Source organism: Calliphora vicina, chromosome 2 (genome assembly GCF_958450345.1).
Source record: "Calliphora vicina chromosome 2, idCalVici1.1, whole genome shotgun sequence".
NCBI classification, from domain to species: Eukaryota; Metazoa; Arthropoda; class Insecta; order Diptera; family Calliphoridae; genus Calliphora; species Calliphora vicina.
In genome coordinates, this window is record NC_088781.1 from 103562683 (window position 1) to 103581486 (window position 18804).

General features: G+C 30.6%; 3 protein-coding genes and 1 long non-coding RNA gene across 4 annotated transcripts; 2 read left to right on the forward strand and 2 right to left on the reverse strand.

Annotated features, from left to right (window-relative positions):
* Positions 1-972: 972 nt before the first annotated feature.
* Positions 973-1636, reverse strand: LOC135951075 (uncharacterized). The gene has a single exon (XM_065500647.1). The coding sequence runs from the start codon at positions 1562-1564 to the stop codon at positions 1040-1042; it is 525 nt and encodes a 174-aa protein (XP_065356719.1). The 5' UTR covers positions 1565-1636; the 3' UTR covers positions 973-1039.
* A 2893-nt stretch (positions 1637-4529) lies between these two features.
* On the forward strand, positions 4530-9684 carry IPIP (Inositol phosphatase interacting protein). Its single transcript, XM_065501166.1, has 4 exons — positions 4530-4990; positions 5053-5247; positions 5313-5540; positions 8907-9684. The coding sequence occupies exons 1-4, from the start codon at positions 4789-4791 to the stop codon at positions 9317-9319; spliced, it is 1038 nt and encodes a 345-aa protein (XP_065357238.1). The 5' UTR covers positions 4530-4788; the 3' UTR covers positions 9320-9684.
* A 453-nt stretch (positions 9685-10137) lies between these two features.
* On the reverse strand, positions 10138-10762 carry LOC135951863 (uncharacterized). The gene is made up of 2 exons (XR_010575999.1): positions 10679-10762; positions 10138-10619 (listed from the first exon to the last, which is right to left on the reverse strand). It is a non-coding gene; the product is annotated as an uncharacterized LOC135951863 (long non-coding RNA).
* Positions 10763-13422: 2660 nt separating this feature from the next.
* On the forward strand, positions 13423-18369 carry LOC135950168 (protein RCC2 homolog). Its single transcript, XM_065499695.1, has 4 exons — positions 13423-13574; positions 14521-14877; positions 16457-17035; positions 17096-18369. The coding sequence occupies exons 2-4, from the start codon at positions 14542-14544 to the stop codon at positions 17630-17632; spliced, it is 1452 nt and encodes a 483-aa protein (XP_065355767.1). The 5' UTR covers positions 13423-13574; positions 14521-14541; the 3' UTR covers positions 17633-18369.
* Positions 18370-18804: the final 435 nt, after the last annotated feature.

Here is an 18804-nt window from a genome sequence, read left to right on the forward strand (position 1 = left end):
TAACTGAATATTCGAATTCGAATATACGGTCGCAGCAAACAGCGTTGCCAACTTACGATCAATGGTCAACTGAAAGCTTTTATTTCAATGTTAATAATGCCCACAGATATGTTACAGTTTGGTATTACAGCACTGTTCTTTGAAAGCATTAGGCTACTTTTAAATCAGCCGTTAAAATCGTTATATTTTAATTCAAGTACAATTCTGTAACAATATTAAACATTTTTATTTGAAATTATAATTTGGTAAAGGATATATAAGATTCGGCACAGATAAATATATATAGGTCTCTTACTTGTTTATTTTAGATTATAAAAAAATTATTAAAAATTGCCTTCTTTATCCCTGTGTCCACGTACCCAAGTGAGTACAACTGACATCTCATTTAAGGATGTCCGGCATTCCTGGCCTATAGGATATTTAGGACCTTATTAGTGCCGAAGTTAATTTGTCTATTATAAATCATCATAAAGGATAAACTTTAGTTTGTCGGCGCCACTCCAGATGAAAAACAAATTTGTTTATGCCGAAACCATCGGTATAATTTTTATTTAGCTATAGGGCTTATTTCCCAAGTTAAAGGCCTGCACATTTCTAATCGATGCCGACTTTGGTCCGAAATTTTGCAGGCATAGGACTCTAAATAACGCCAGTACAGAATTATCGAGCCGATTTGCGATGTAATCCACCAGTGTGTTTGCGAGGCTTTTGTCATTGGTTTGAGAAGGACCAGGTGGTTACTACCTAATTCGATTCGAAAGGAAATCTTTTGGAATCAGCACACATTTTCGAAAATTTCAGTTTTCGGATTGAGTTACGCAGTAACCGCCCAGGCCGGTCTCAATGCATTACTCAATTTGCAGTTCTTCAAGTGATCTAACGATTATTTTATCTATTTAATTTCTCCTAACAGATTACAAATATTTTCTTAATATGTATTTCCCAATATTAAATACTCGTATTACGCAAAGGTAGTTTTATTAATTTTATATTTATTTATTAATTAGTTATTAGTAAAGAGAAAGATACTATCTTAAATTTATTTCTTATGACCATCTAGTCTCTTCAGTTGCTTACGGGCTGGCTTAAAAATCTGACAATATTTCTCAAACGTAGCTGGATTCACTTGTAATAAATTTTGTTCAACGATTTTACGAAAATTGCGTAAACTCTGATGTTCCATGCGTAATTTCTCATGTTCAGAATCAATGTAATTTTGTATAATGCTTTGAGCATTCTGATTGTCTAGAACGACTGGTTTGTTGTGCAAGACCTGTTGCCGTATTTTATTATATTCGGTGTCCATTAATTTCGTTAAATTTTCTGGTAAATTGGCGTTAACCTCTTCAAATATTTCCTTGTTACTTTGATTTGGCTTGCGATTTCTATCGCCTTCCGTATTAACACCCAGTATTTGGGCCAAATTTCTTGCATTATAAGCTTCGGTAGATCTATCGGTGTGGATAGGCTTTTGGAAATTATTTATTTCATCTAGCGTTCCATATATGTCGTAAAACTTATAGCCTAACATTTCCAAGGCAATTTCAGTGAGTAAGTAAGACATTATATCAATATTTTTTCAGTCGTTTTAGGTATAAAATATTTTTATATACGAATTGTTTGGAATTTGAGCACACACTGGTAAATAAAAATAAACAACGGGTACGTTCAGTCAGATATTTTAACGAAATATATCAATAAGTGTTGCTAACTAATCAAAATCAGCTTTTATTGCTAAAATGTTGAAGGCAGAAATACTTTTACAGTGTCTCTTAAAATTCACCAGACAAACATTGTTTCCATACTATTTCTACATATTTTTATTTAAATAAAGACATTTTTAAATAATTATTTGGTTGCATGATACAATAATTTTAGAAGGTAGAATCATTAAGGAGAGTTGTCAATTTTATGCCTTGTAAAGTCAAACAACTGAAATATGAAAAACAAAATTGAAAAAAATAGAATAGAAACTACGAAAAAACACATTAAAAGTTTGAATCACTTTTTCTTCTTTGGTGGATATTCCATCACCATAAGCAGTAATTTCTTTATTTGGTTCAAGAGTAGGCACTGCATTTGGCATCAGACGTGCATGTTTTGATTCTTGATGTAGTTCAATGTAGTCCGAATTCTTAAAATGATACATATAAATCCTTGAATGTTTCTTTAGTTGAATTCCACAAGCAGAACTCCATTCTATTATTTTATTTTCTGGACACTTTATGAACTGCACGTTCTTTTGTTCGAATGAACATTTACACACACAACACATAACACGCATATTGGAAAATTTTATTTAAATTTGTTTACAAAAAATATTTTATATTTTATTTATTTTTTGATGTTTTACTTCGATATTACTTTTTTATATGTGGCTGACATTTAAGGGAATGTATAAATGAGAACGTAGTTACTGGCGATACTACCTTATATCATTGTATCATGTTTGGTTGGTTGTTGGTTTAATAAAAAGTTTATTAAAATATTAAAAAGAAAATATATGACAAGGTAAACTTCGAATAGTTAACAAGGAAATGAAAAAATATTTTTTATATTTTAAAACATGGTTCTATTGCAAGGTATACATTAGGGAAATAACTAATTTTGGCGAAAATTTTGGCATACCACCAACCACGTGATGGTCCATATTATATAAGTAATGAAAATCATTTTTTAGGTCATTTGGAATCAAAAACTTCACCAACACAAAAAAAAATTTTCTCTGAAAAATTATATAAATAATTTCATATTTTTTTGCAAGTGTGAGGGATACTTCCCTTATTTAAAAATTATCTTTTGAAGTATGTCCGCAGTTATTATTAAAATTAAATATATTGTATTTCAAAATAATTGAAAATATTTAATGAAAATCTTTATTGCGTTTGGTGCGTGAACTTTTTTAACAACCGCGAAAAAATAATACAGTAGTTTTTCTTATTTTTTAATGCTCTATTCGACTATGCTATGCCAATTTGCAAACAATTTGAATAGTTATATCCCTAGTATACACGTTACGATAAATCGTACAAGTATGAAGTTAGTAACGTGTATCATGTTGTACTATTTATTTAATTTAGTCTATGGATATTATCCTTACAGACTGAGTGTTAAATTAAACGAAGTATGTCCACTTTTACAATGCAGAAATTGAAAGACAGACATTTTTCTCATTCTCTTTTGAACTAATCTAAACCTGTGTAATACACACTCTGCCTCTTCAACCCCTCGCCCACAAACTTCGCCTTTCAATTTCTGATTTGTAAAAGGGAACTATGAACTTTTGAAATTTTGAGGGCGGAACTACGATAAGTACGATAATTAGTATCGTGTCTCATGCTGTCGTACTACGAAATTTAATTCTTCAACAGTTTATTTATATATGTCAGTAATTTTGTGATTTTTTTATTTTTTTTTCAAATGAAATAGTACGATTTCTAGTAACGTCTATCACATTTATTTATTTATTTATTTCAATTCAAAATAAAAATCCATAACTGGCCAATATAATATTATTACAGAGATAACATAAGAATATACAAAATTTGCAATTCTATTACAAAGAAAATATTTGAAGTAATAAAGACTGATGAAGTTCGCCAACCTGTCAATAAAAGACCAAATCCCAAAAGTGTATACAAATATATTGTAGGTGCTACCCCATGCCCATGACATCCAAATTGGTTAAGGAGTTTTTAGAACTTTTTAGGACCGCACAGTCGTTCGATCTTAACCCTTTATAAAATTTATGGGAAATAGTAAAAAGAAATTAAATCGGGAATTGGTACATCGATATCCAAACAAATTATATCAAGCTACAAATGTGTCATGGTCATCTATTCCAATGACAACAACAGAGAATCTTATAAGTTCTATCTTAATAAATGTGCGGCAGTTTTGAAGAATTGCAGTTATGTAACAAAACAGTTTGTGTTATATAATACAATAGTTTTGTCGTTTGTTTTTTAAGCCTTTTTACTTTTTGTTAAATCTGTAAATATCATAAGAAATACTGAAATCAAATTCATTTTCTAATAATACTGTTGATTTTTGATTTTGGTGAAAATATTTTTTTTGGGCAAGAAAACGTGCTGAAACATCTTTCATTTGAGATATATATTGTTTATGTAAAGAACTTAGTATTCGAGATATGTCCAAAATTCGAGATAGTCCTGTATTTTTCTGATATCTCAACCATTTCTCGCCTTATTTGCTGATACCAAAACATTTGGGGCCTGCGGAAATATGGTTTATTAGATATGAATACTTTATAGGGTCACAGCTGCTATTTTTGCGATCATATACATAAACATGCAAGATTGTTTACATTTATATTATTTTTAACTTAATAAACTTATTAATATTAATAGCAAACAAACAATAGTAAATAAGCAACATTAAAATATAATTTTTATAATTTTAAAAAGATTTTTCACGTTGCCTTCGTATATAATTACCATACACTCATCAATATATTAAATTTAGTAGCGTTACATACTGAACATACCCCCTGACAGCTGTTGCAACAACAACAAATTCATTACAAACTTCTTTTACCTGTTTATTTAACTAGAAATTCTATGTGATTTCATTGCATTTTATTATTATTATTGTTGTTGTTTTATGGGTATTTTTGTTTACCTGTATATTTGTTGTACTTTACGAAGAAAAATAATGTTACAAAATTGATCCTTTGAGCTACATATGTAAAGTGTCTGAAAAAACTATTTGACTACAAGGAGTTAAAAATCATTGTGACATAGTCATTTTGCAGTGAAACGTAGAAGCATGAAAATCAACGAAAAAAATTTGTGTGTTTTCGCAACTAGTCCACCATACGATAAGGAGGGGTTTCTTTTGAAGAAGGGTGAGGTCAACAAGGCCTTCCAGAGAAGATACTTTGTGCTAAAGGGAAATTTACTGTTTTACTTCGAGAAGAAAGGCGAAAAGGAACCACTGGGTTTGATCATAGTTGAAGGGTGTACAATTGGTAAGTGATTCAGAGAAAGGTAAACATAGAAAAATGTTAAGTAAAGCTAATTATAATTGCAGAACTTTCGGAGGAAAGTGATCAATATTGTTTTGAAATAGCTTTTAATGGCAATCGTACGTACATTTTATCGGCCGAATCGCAAGAAAGTATGGAATCCTGGATGAAAGCTTTAACCTGTGCTGGCTATGAATATAAAAAACTAATGGTGGCTGAATTACAAAGACAACTGGAAGAGATAGATAGTTCTCGCAACAGTAAGTTTTTTTTTACTAAGTGATAAGGTAAACAGTTTATATAATAATATATAAATGAATTTCAGAAATAACCACTGATTCGATGCCCTCATCAACTAATGTGTTAACACCCAAACCACCACCACGTCGCACCAATCCCTTTAATCGTCCTGCTCCACCTTTACCTGGCTGTGGAAATGGCAACAATGGCTTGCCGGTTTCACCCCAAGCAATGCCATTTATTAATGGCCAATTTGGTTCGTCTTCCCAACGCAATATTACGGCCACTAACACTGCCAACAATATTCAAACAGGTATGTAAGTATGGCAAAAAGTCTTATCTAATTATGCATACATTTATTTTTGTTGATGATTTTTTATTAGAAGCTTTAAAGGTATTAAAAAATAGAAATATGTATATTTGTTGTATGTAAAAAACAACAATGGTGAATCATGTTAGTCTTTAAATAGAAAATTAAATAGTTTTAAAAGTCTCAGACAAAAATATTCATACTACAATTATTTCTTATGTTTTAGTATATAGTACTAATATTTGCAGGTTTAAGTAAAGCATTGTTGTACTCAATATTATTTTTTGTATATCCCTGACTAAAACCTTCAAATCTTTTTAGGAATTTAAAATAATATTACAGAAAACTTATTTTTACATCTCAGTTTGTGAATCTTGCTGTAGTCAGTACATACTTTTATTCTCGCATGGTGATGAAAAATTTGTTTCTGAAGGTCCACTATTTAAAAAATTTAATTTCTTTATGCTAAAAATAGCAGTCGTGTTGCGTCAGTTTAGATTTATTTTCAGTTTAACTTATGTATTTGTTGTAGCATCATAAACAAATTTTACAATATTTTATCAGGGGGTTCTGTATGTTATTATGTAGTTATTAATCATTGTTTAGTCCACAAACTAAAACCTCACTCTTGGTGCTAAATAATAGAGAGTTAACATAAGGGGACTACTTATTTCCAGAGAAAACTTAATCTGAGAAATTTGTTTTTTTGTAGAGAGAACTATTTTATTTTAATAAGACGGAGTTCTATATTTGTCTCTGAATCTTGTATACGATTCACCATAATAGAAAATACAGTGTTTTTAATCCCAATTTTATGTGATATCACGGAAGTTATAAAAAATCGGATAATATCGGAATTATCTATATTAATTAAAGTTCAATGTCTTGGCGTAGTTATCTAGTTATATACAGCCAAATTATGAATAAAAAATTCAGCGGGAGTTTGTTCCCCGGGAGTTTTTTGCCATTGAATTTGAATAGGACAAATGAGAAAAGGGAAAAACTCCCGGGGAATTATTATTCATAATTGGGCTGATAGTTTTTTCAGATTTTCTTTTAAATTTCTGGTTACAAATATTTTCAACGAAATTGGTCTATACTCAATTCAAATTACTATTCCGATCGAAAGTGGAATTATTTTAGTATTTTGCTTTTCACAAAGAGTTAGTTTTTGATTTTATAAATAAAATATTTTTTTTTGTGAATTAACAGAATTAATTGGAATATAACGAAGAACAATATCTAATAGATATTGAAGCCATTCCGATACAAATGACAAATGGTGACAGATTTGTATATAACCAAAATTAGAAATCGAGTCAGTTTATCTCTTTATATTGGATTTTTTATTTGTATCCTATTACATTTTAAAACCAAAGACTTTTTCAGATTTTTAACGAAGTCTACATTCCTAAAATTGAATAATTTGTTCTAGGCGGGAATTCCCGGGATCCCGGGATCCCGGGAAATTTCAAAATTAATCCCGATTTCCCGAGAAATGAAAAGTGCGGGAAAAGAAAAACTCTAATGTACATACATAATGTATATGTGCAGATCTTATTATACGAGATATAGGCAAAAATGATTTAAAATTTAAAGCCACGCCCCTCGAAAATATCTAAAACTTAAAAGATTTTTATTTTACTATTTTTTTTGCCATATTTGATTTTCCAAACGAAAATGCTCATGACTATATCTGATACATTATATCACAGACTTAGGTAGGTTATTAATTTGCGGGTGTAAAAAAAAAACCTATGTTTCATTTTTACATATATCTTTCACCATGAGTGGCAAGGGTATAATAAGTTTGTCATTCCGTTTGTATTTACCAGATTCGGATCGTTATATATAGCGAAGTTGGTATAGCCATGTCTATCTGTTCGTCTGTATGTAGAAATTAACTTTCCGTAGCCTACAAAGATGATTGATACATCAATATATCGAGAATTCGTCCAGCGCGGTTTCTTTTTATATAAGGCTGAGATATAAGGAAAAACCGGGACAACCTCGATTTTTTGACCTATTTTTTGTATCTATGTATATCTGGATTACTAAGTCATTAATATAGACAATATGGATATCTAATGATAGATATTTCAAAGTACATTGCAACGATGTATGTACAGTGAGCATCAAAAGTGAGTAAACACTCGCGAATTTTTTGATTTTTTTAGGATCATGAAAATCATTATAGTCCGACTTAAATCTTTTTTTTCACAACCGAATCTATTATTCAACTCCATCTACAACAAACCTAAACATTAAAATTTTAATCGATGAATAAATTTTAGGATTTTCATTATCTTAAAAAAAATCAAATAATTTTTGGTGCATACTCACTTCTGAGGCTCACTGTATATAAGGCTATAGCAATTTAGACCTACAAAATCGGAAAAATATTTTTGAACCCAAATTTTATTAAAAAACAATTTGAAAAAAAAAATAATTTTGTTTACCTAAAATTTTCTAAAATTTGTATTTTAAAGTATAATTTGATTAGGTTATATAAGATTCGGCACAGCTATTTTAATTATTTTTCATCAAATATAGTTTTCAATATTTATCTTAAAGTATATTTTGGTGAGAGTTATGCATAAAATCCTCGGCACATCCGAACTTGTTTATATTAAAAATTTTCGTGAAAAAGTATTACCAGGTGTTTTGTTTTTGCATTAGAAGAGACAAATTTGATTTAATTTTTTTCATTGACATTTCTGTAAATTTTAAACTTGTTTGGTTCCATGCAATTTAATTTTTAAACTTGTTTGGTTCCATGCAATTTAATGCACTCTAATGAAATAAATGTTATTATCTCGATATCTTATCATTGGTACACTTCTCAATATTATTCATATAATATTATTTGATACACTTGTTGTATTTGAACTACTTCTCAAATTACTAGCAAATAAAAAATGCACAAGGCAAGAGAAAAAAATTTACCGTTTTTATCAATGAACGAATATTCAAACATAGAGTAATTAACAAAAAAAAAAAAAAACAATAACACAACAAAAAGATGAGACTTGTCAGTACTAGTATAAACAAATACATTGTTTTATTTGTTTACACAACATCGTGCTAAATGACTTACTTATAGTACATAACAGTCGTTGTAGAAACAGCAACAGTTTAACGGTTTATTTTTATTTTAATCTCTAGAGAAGTCCCCTTTAAACTTTCAACAGTGATTGTTGTATTTAATTTATTTAGTTAAAGTTGATAATTTCTCTCATTAAACGCAAACAAACAAAAAAAAAATACCACACAATATAATGGGCAAATATTTGTGCACATGCATAGAATATATTTGTTGTATTTATCCAAGAAATGGTTATTCATTGTTATCATCATCATCTATTCCAGGACGTGATACTAGTCCCCTACCACCACCAAGAGGCATAAATTCAGCACATGGATCTACATCATCTTTGTCTTCGAATTCAAACACCACTACAGCAATAGCCAGAAGTGAATTTTTTATACCAACTCAAGCAATTACTCAACAATTGCAGTCTCAACAACAGCAACAACAGAAACATAAACAAAAACACCATAACCACAACCACCATCATCAGCATCATAATAATCTCCATAGTGCCAACAAACTACCTTCGAACGCAGTATTCTATAATAATACCCTCAACGACTTTCAAAATCACAACAGTTCAGTGAATTTTAACGAAATCCACGAGCAATTTCGCCAACTTGTCATGAAAGATATTCTAGAATATCAGGCTCAACGTGAAATTAAAGCTCAGCCTCTTATACAATTGTGATTTTAAACAAATTTAAAATTGCAACCATTGTAATACATACTAGAAATACTTAACTACAAATTGTGTATGTTATCTTCTGCTTTATTACCTTTTATTTGCTAAGAGCACTTACACAGATTTAATATTACTTTCTTGTCCCTTTATATTCATTATGTTGTGTTTAATTTTAAATATAAATATAATTTTAATTTAATGTTATTTGTTTTAAGTCGTTTAAAAAATATATACAAGACATACATACTATGGAGACACTTTAATAAATAAACTTAGTAGATAACAAATAAAATCTTTTTCAAAAGATTTCTAAAAAAAAACAATAACATGTTACTAAAATTTTAATAAAAATTAAAAAGAAAACAAAAGAACTCACTGTTTTATTTTTCTTTATGTATTATAACCCAGCAAAAAAAGTGAGGAAGAAGATGCAGAATTTTCACAAAAAATAGCATGCTTGATGTACTTCCAATTTTGGTGAAAAAGCTATGAATTTTACATTAGCTTGTCATTGGAGGGATGTTGTTCATTTTTGACAACTTTTTACTTAATAAATTCGATGCTTTCGATGCGATTAAATTTCGATTTTAAGGTGTTATTTTAATGTAGGTAGTGGATACCTATATTTTTGGCATCTTGGATGGAAATATAAATAAGAGAAAAAAAGTGATGTAATTGAGCATTTATGAATTGATTTTAATGTAGTTATAAAATTTAGCATTTTAAAACCTAAAATTCATTAAAATTAATAAAATGTGATAATCACAATTTAATTAAAAGAAAACATATTTTAGTTTTCGTTTAATTAGTTGCAATTATATGAATTATTTAATTATAAATAATTTAATATTTATTAAAATTAAAGGCTTTCATTCAATAAAAAAAACAGGTACATATTCAATTGGAGGTACATATTCAATAGGATAAATAAAATAAATTTAATTCAATATTTGAATATATACAAAACAAATTGTTGATAAGTAAGAAATATGAATAATTTAATTATATTTAATATAATATTTTTTAAAACTAAAAAAACAGGTACAAAATAAAGCAAATTCAATATTTAATTAAATAAAAAAAATAATTGTTGAGAACTAAAAAATTGAGGGGTATTTTAATACCAACTTATTGTCTGTGAGTTGCAAGACCTTTTCCGAATCCCCATCTTTGAGGGAGTCTATAGATTTTTTTGCCTTTTCTATAGATTTTTTTTCTTTAAAAAATCTATTTTTGGCCAACTTTAAAGCGTCTCATAACGTATTCTTAAAAGATTTTTCTGAACTATTCTCATCATAAGTTCCTTCTGAAAAACAATAATGAAATAATTTAATATTAATTTTGTAAATTAAATTAAATACTTACGAAATAGTATATTAACAAATTGTGGGTAATTTAGAAGTCTCTGTTTATTATGACTTCCTTCCACATTAAAGTCAACCAACAATTTGTGAGACAAAATGTCTGTAAGGCCTTTTTTTAGAGCTATTGCTCTTATAGATGAAATCTGAATAATATAATGAAAAAAAAATATTTATAAGCTTCAACTTTTGCTAGAATCGGCCACAATCCTATCGCAGAGCTTTTGTACAGTGGCAAGCCATCAATGCCAATATCCAATAATATCTCATCATTGGAATGTTGCAACAACAACTCCTTTGCTTTTAACAGTTGATTTTCTAAGCCGATATGGATGTACTTTCCTGGTGCGACGGTTCTCTCTAAACATTGTTTTTTTTCTTTTATGAGGCCACCAACACTAATGGGTACATCCATATTTTCGGCTTTTAGAATTTTAAGGAGGCTGTTGCAACATTCTACTGATGGGTTATATTGTATAAACCAAACCGCGAGCTTCTGCCTTAAGGTTTGTGGCGATTCATGTATACAATTATACTCCTCATTTATTTCCAACTGTGGGACATTAATTGAAGTTTCAATTGGAGTTTGAGTGATGGAAGTATTTAAAATTTTGTTAAGGCGAGTTTTTTCACTCTGGATCTTTCTTTTGAAAGATCTTTTTGAACTCATATTAAACTTACCTGAGATTTTTATACAAATAAATAAATTTTTATTATTTTTTCACTTTTTCACGACTTATTCAGTTTTGTGTTTAAATTTTTTATGTGAATTTGCGCGTCGTTTTTGTAGTGATGAAGGCATTCAAATTAATAGTTGCGGTTACTCGGTTTCGTACAAGAACGAGTAGTCGAATCACTGAATATTTTATTGACTTATTAATAAATAAAAAATAAAATATTGTTTAAAAAATAGCATTTTTTATTCTGAATGGAATATACAACCATTCTCGGACCCGACAAAAAACAACATATTGAAACTTTTTTGTTTTTGAATAATCTCCAATATGACATGGAATGAAAATACATACAAATAATGAAAAAATGGATTGGAATTTTTGTAGGAAAGAAGCTCTGTAACGGAATATAAATTTTAATCAGGTTCATAGATACTGACAGTGATAAATTTTTAAAAACATATCGCACTCATTCAACAATGCAGTTTTAACTCAAAAACTTTTAAGTGTTCAGGAGAGACAAAAACTGTTTGTGGTTACATTTTAAGAGAATTTTAAAATCCGAATTCATTTGAAAATATATTTACATTTGATCAATTCACAAGGTCTCTTATCAGTCATATTGTCATAATTTTCTAATATATCATCACTCGGCTGCTCGGCTTAATCGACTCTTAGGAATTGACCAATTGACCAAAATAAAAATTTTTTTATGAAAATATACGATGTATTTCTATTTAAACTTTTGTATTAACTCAAAATAATACCTTTTTGTTGATATAAAGGTAGTTACTTTTTTTGAATTTGATGTGGTCGTCAAATCTAATTAATATATTGTTGTTTTGGTTTGGAAGGGGTGTGTACTATGTGCACTTTCACTCGGAGACCGTAAGGTCCATTGTGATTTCCTTCAAGAGTCATATATATAGTAAAGAGAGAATGTGAAGAAAAATAATCCAAATCCGCATAGGGAAAGAAAAAGAAAGATTTTCTTACGGATTTGGAATTGCTGTAGAACGTCCTTTAAACCAATCCCCCTAATAAAACTTAGTATTTTACTCAGTTTACAGCAGCAAAACTACTGAGTTCATACAGAAATATGTTTGCTAGCCACTTAAATCTATGACCCTGTAGCCTAGGGCAGTTGCACAAAATATGCTCTACTGTCTGTAGATCCTCTACATCCCCACACAACCTACATAAATCCTGTGTGACGTTATCCCATTTACCTTTGAAGGCCCCAATTGAGCAATGACCGGTTATCACTCCTACTAGAATCCTGAGATTATACCTATCCAACTCTATCAGTATTTTGGTTGCATTTGAATTCAGTTTTGGCCAAAAGGACCCGTACATTTTGCAATCCCTACTACTGCTCCAGGATTGGTTGGTGGATTTAGGGAATCTTTCAAATATTAGCCTGTAGTAGTGACATATAGGAGGTTTTATCTCCCATTCATTAGTATCATGATCTAAATCATGTATGGCTAGTTCATCTGCTACATCATTTCCCTGTATATCACAGTGACCGGTACCCTCGAGAGCTCTCATACAGTCTTTCAATAAACTGGTATGTATTAAATGACATTCCAGAGCTTTAAGTGCCGTCTGACTGATATTGATATTGTTGTTTACTCTTACAAGTGTTTTGTAAGATCAAACAGTTTAAAATAAAACTAAATATTTGTGTTGCATCTACTAAGTAAAATAAATTGTTGAAATAAAAAAATTCAAATATATTTTATTTAGCGGTTGCGTCTTTTTCATCAAATATTAGCCAAGTGTGACCCTACCTTTAAACTAAGAAATAAAAATTGCGCATAGAGGAGGATAATAACAAAATAACAACTATTAGCAAATTAATTACTTTTAAATTTAGTAAAATTCTACATTCGTAGATGTATTAAATTAAACTGCACTTATTGATACACTATCGATTTTTTATAAACTATTTCCGCTAAATGAAAAAAAAAATAGTTTTCTGGCGGTTTTTGATTTGAAGAGAATTGATGGTTGGCAATAACGAATACAACCCTGTTTTATGCAGACTACAAAATACAACACTGTGCATACAACAACGATATTTTGCAAACACAACAACTCTGTTCAGTTGCCGCGATTCAAGGGAAAAGAGTGGTGCGTCTGTTGTCGTCTTTTTCAGTTCTTTGAATTTTTGCAATATTATTTTTGTAAACAAAATTACAACTACTATTTCTCAAACGAACCGTAAGTTAAACCGAATTAATAATTTAATAAAAAAAAACTATATTAACTGTAGATTAGAAGATTTTGTTGGAGTAACAAAAAGTGTATTGTGAAAGACAATGAAATGAACTTTTTTGCGGCGTCAGTAAAAGTGACGCCAACGTTTGATTTTTTTGTACAAAGAAACGCAGCTTGCAGAGGCTTAGGTTTTTTGGTTCATTATTTGTTTTATTTTAAATTAATTATAAACCAAAGAATGCGTTATTGTATTAAGGATGATAAATGTTTATTTTGCTCATCATTAGGAAAGTTTGTAAGTGTGCCTATGTTAAAATTTCGAAAGTATCACCACTGTCCTTCATTTTGTTTTTCTTGTAAAACCACTTGCACCTTTTGCCCCTCGGTTTCCCGGCATCTTTTTTTTTAACATACCAACATTTGGCCAAACGCTTAATGAGAAAAACTGATATAAAAAAAAGCATTCTTAATACACATTCGCTGTAAGTATGCACGAGCATTTTCTGCAATTGTGTACATTATGTATTTTGTTGTTGTTGTTGTTGAACTGAACCAACAACGTATAAAAGAATGAACGGGCAAATACAAACAAATAATCATCACATTCTCATTATTTCATTATTGTCGCTTCTTTTGACCCCAGTGAGTTGTATGTAGTTGTTGGTCTTTTCTTCTATATAGCCGAACAATGTCTCAAGTTAGCGGAGCAAGATAATGATGATGATGATTATGTTGTGAGGAACCTTATGGTATTGTTTACAGAGGGGCAGGAAATTGTCGTCTTAACCAACCAGCCATTACTAACAGATACAAGCAAAACATTATGAGAATATGTTGAAAAGCTTAAGAAAATAGTCTACGAAGCATACAGTTTATACCTATATAGATTCTGCGGCAACAAGATTTATGTATATATTTCTAACAATTCCATTTTTAATTACTTTTACAGCTTAATTTCTAAAATTCTATTATGTCGGCCAAACGTAAAGCTGGTGGAAATGGTAATGGTCCCACAAAAAGACGTCCCAAGAAGAAGGAATCTGACTATGAGGATGAAGTCAGTGACGAGAGCGCGGACGAGGGCGCACAATCAACTTCAAATCAGGTGGAAGTTTTAATACCAAATGATGATTTGGATCCACCTTCCAAATTGCCCGATGATTTGCTAACCTCTATGGAAAAAACACCGGGTAAAATGGCTATAGCCGGCATGGTTACTTGGGATTTGACGGGCAAACGTGATCGTAAAAATGTTGTTAAAGTTCGCCCAAATCTATACAATTTTCATCGTTTCACAGATGAGAAGGTAAGTTTAAAAATTCTTAGTTAATATTATGTGAAAGTTGTTGAGACATTTTTTATAAGGCTTTCATTTCAAATAGTTTTTCAAAAACCTCTTGATCCAGGTCTTATTAAATAAACGTTATATTTTCTTGTATTGTGAACATTTCTAAATGCAAATCAATTATACAAATACAAATGTCAGCAAAAGAGTTGTGCTTTTAAATATTGCTAAGATAAGGTGATTTTTCTGGGGAAAAATCTTTCGGTTGATACAGCTGTCGCTGAGTTGACAATCTTTGAACGAGCATAAGTAGGGTCGAAAAAATGCAATTGTAGTCGGAAGGATCTGGTTTCTGATCGTGATTAATAGAATATTAAAGCAATTTTACCAAATTGTGTATATTTAGGTTCATTATTATATATTAAAGTGTGTAACTAATTTTAATTTTTGGCAAATCATTGATTTATTGGGTTATTGATTTGGAAAAATTACCACCCAATGAACGAAAATGTGCTACTAAGTCCACGGTTTCCTTGATTCTTCCATATTTCACGAATACACGTGAAAAATTAAAAAGCTATGTTTATTATAAAATTTTTAAATTTTATCCGTTTTTAACCTCCAAACTTAGAATAATTTACTTTTTTTTTTGTTTTTTTTTTTTGGCGCTAAAATTACATACAGTCATTCATAATAACACGTTTGAATACCAGAGGTAGACAGCTTTATAAGATATCAGTTGATCATAAAAATGTCCTGCATTTTGTGTCTCTTGGATACCCAACATACTGGTCCATAACAAGAAATAATAGATATTCAATATCTACCCAAATATTGTCCTATTACGGTAGGACTAACATTTCAAAATTTCATATTGAATATATAAACAAATATAACAGCAGTCATATCCACAGATCTTTGTATTCAAATGCGTCAATGACTTCACGTCCTTAATTGTATCGGCTCTAAATTATTTCAAAAGTCAAGTATTTTCAAACACAAATATGCACATTTCCAATTCAGATATTGAACGACTTGTTTTAGAAAAGAGAAACTCATAAATAAATCACAAAGGCTGGTAAAGTGCTTTAGTAGATGATAGAATGATACATTGAATGTTTGACAAATACCAAAAACCCAATTGTTTTTCTTTTGGAAGGCAACGAGAAATATCAATCCTCCGGTTGATGCTCAAAGCCCTTTAAGAAAAGCTGACTTTACTAGTCTTTCAACCAAACTCCAAAAAAAAACAATTTTGAACTTGAAGAGTCACCTGTTCCTACATTATCTAATGTGAACAAAATTAAGTTTTTTCTCAAAAACAAGAATTCAGTTAAGTAAAAATTTAAAGTTTTATGTTCGTGCACAAAATCTCGCAACTGAGTCGATCAAGTTATACGGCGGCATCTAGCAGTGTAATCTTATTGTGAAAGCTTTAATTTGGCCGTGATCTAACCAATTGAATATGAACCTAAACAGTAACAATTTTAATGTTTAACAGACGGCGGTTTACTTTATTTTAATGATTGTATGGATCACAAAATCGGCGTTACATTTTCATTTTTGACGAAAATCTATTCCTTATTTCCACACTTTCTAGTATCGTTATGTGGCCAGTGGATGTGCTGCCGCTCACACCATTCTGGTAAATATGGATCGTAAGGCAGTGGCCTTTGGGCGCAATCCCTCGGGACAATTGGGTTTGGCCGATACCAAGTTGTGCGAGAAGCCAACAGTAATACCAGCACTGGAAAAATTCAATATTGTACAAGCAGCTGTTGGACGTCATCATTCACTTTTCCTTACAGATACCGGCACTGTGTATGCATGCGGTGACAACAAGTCCGGCCAATGTGGCATAGGAAATACAACACCGTCGGTGACAAGCCCCACTCTCATAAATTATCGTGGTCCACCCATTATTCGTGTTGGTTGTGGTGCTGAGTTCTCCGTCATCTTGGATATAAAGGGCAATTTACATACTTTCGGTTTGCCCGAATACGGTCAATTGGGTCATAATACAGATGCCAAATATTTTGTAAATGCCAACAAATTATCATTCCATTTCGAGACGTCACCCAAAAAGATTGTACTCTACATTGAGAAGAGTAAAGACGGTCATGTAACACCGGTGGATAGTGTACAAATTGTGGATTTTGCCTGTGGCAATAATCATACGGTAAGTAAATGTAAAAAAAAAGTTAATAGCATACGTTATATTGTTGTCTATACATTACAGGTGGCTATAGATTCCAAGAAACGTGCCTATAGTTGGGGTTTTGGTGGTTTCGGTCGTTTAGGTCATGCCGAGCCTAAAGATGAAATGGTACCCCGTCTCATCAAGTTCTTTGATATTGGCGGCCGTGGCGGACGCACTGTCTTCTGTGGCGCTACTTACAGTTTAGTTGTCAATGAACTTGGTGTACTCTTCCTGTTCGGACAAAATAAAAAGACTGGTGAAGCCAATATGTATCCCAAGCCGGTACAAGATTTATCGGGTTGGAATATCACCGATATTGGCTGTGGCAACACATCGATTATAATCTCAGCGGATGATACAGTAATTGCCTGGGGTGCTTCGCCCACCTATGGTGAACTGGGTTTGGGTGAGTTCCAGAAGTCTTCCACGGTTCCTAAGGAAGTGCCGAAAATGGATAGCATGAAAATACCTCAAGTAGCTATGGGTTACTCTCACGCCATCCTACTGGTCGACACTGACAATGAAGCCACAGAGGGGAAATATGAAAAATTACCCGAATATACTATTGATGATTAGAAGTGAATGTAGAAACGTTACGTTACAGTACGCTTCGGTACGGTCGGTACATAAATGTAGATTTAGAAAACGAGAAAGAGAGACAACGGTCCACAATAGTTTTTTTTTTGTTTTATTGCAACTTTGAAGCAATCATTGAAAGTAAATAAGAACAAATAACAATAATTATAAAGAATAACAAACAATAAACCTCTTTTGTATTGCATTTAAAACAAATGCTTTAAAATCTTCACTTTACATGTTAAATTCTATTCTCAGATGTACTTTTATAATTTTAATTTTCAATTTTTTTGTGTAACGAATATTTGTTTATTGTCCTCCTCTATGTAAACTTATTAAATGATTCTTTTAATTTTTGGTATATATACCACCGGGCGTCTCTTATATGTCCATTTTCTCTTAATTTATGAAATTCAATTAACTTTTGTTTTGCTTTTTTTAACTTAAATTATTGTATTTTTAAGCATACCAACAATATTTTTTAAATAAAATGTCCCTCCCCCACTTATTTTTGTAAGTTAAGTGTCAAAAATGTCTTATTTATTTTTTTTCTCAGTATTTGTGTTGCATTGCAACCAAAAAAAACTACATTTATTTACATTGTCATATCTTATTTTTCTATATACATATTTTTTATAAATTGTCCCATTTTACTCACAACATCAAATATTAATTATAATAAAAGCAAATATATATAATAAACTGTTAGTATTTAACTACAAAATAAAAACATATAACTGTCACTTTTATTTAAATAGGCCATCTTAGAATTTTATAAAAGTTTCCAGTGAATCTATCTGTAAACAAACTAATCTTCTGAAGTTTGAAAGAATTACGCTATGTCACAAATTGACAACTTTTATTTTGGAGTCCCCATCAGTAGTGATGGGTTTACTCGCAGCGCTAAAGATTCAATTTATATTCATAGAGTGAATACTCTTATTGATAACAATTAGAGTGTCCAAAAAACCGGCAAATTTAAAAAACCGGTTTCCGGTTTAACCGAAAAAGTGTTTTTGAAAAAACCGGTATTGCCTTTTAAAAAACCGTTTCGGTTTTTATCTTCAAAAAAAAAAAAAAAAAACGGTTAGCCGGTTTATATTAAATTTTTATTTAATACTAGCTGTCCCGGCAAACGTTCTGTCATAGCTCATACAAAGTTTGAAGACTCC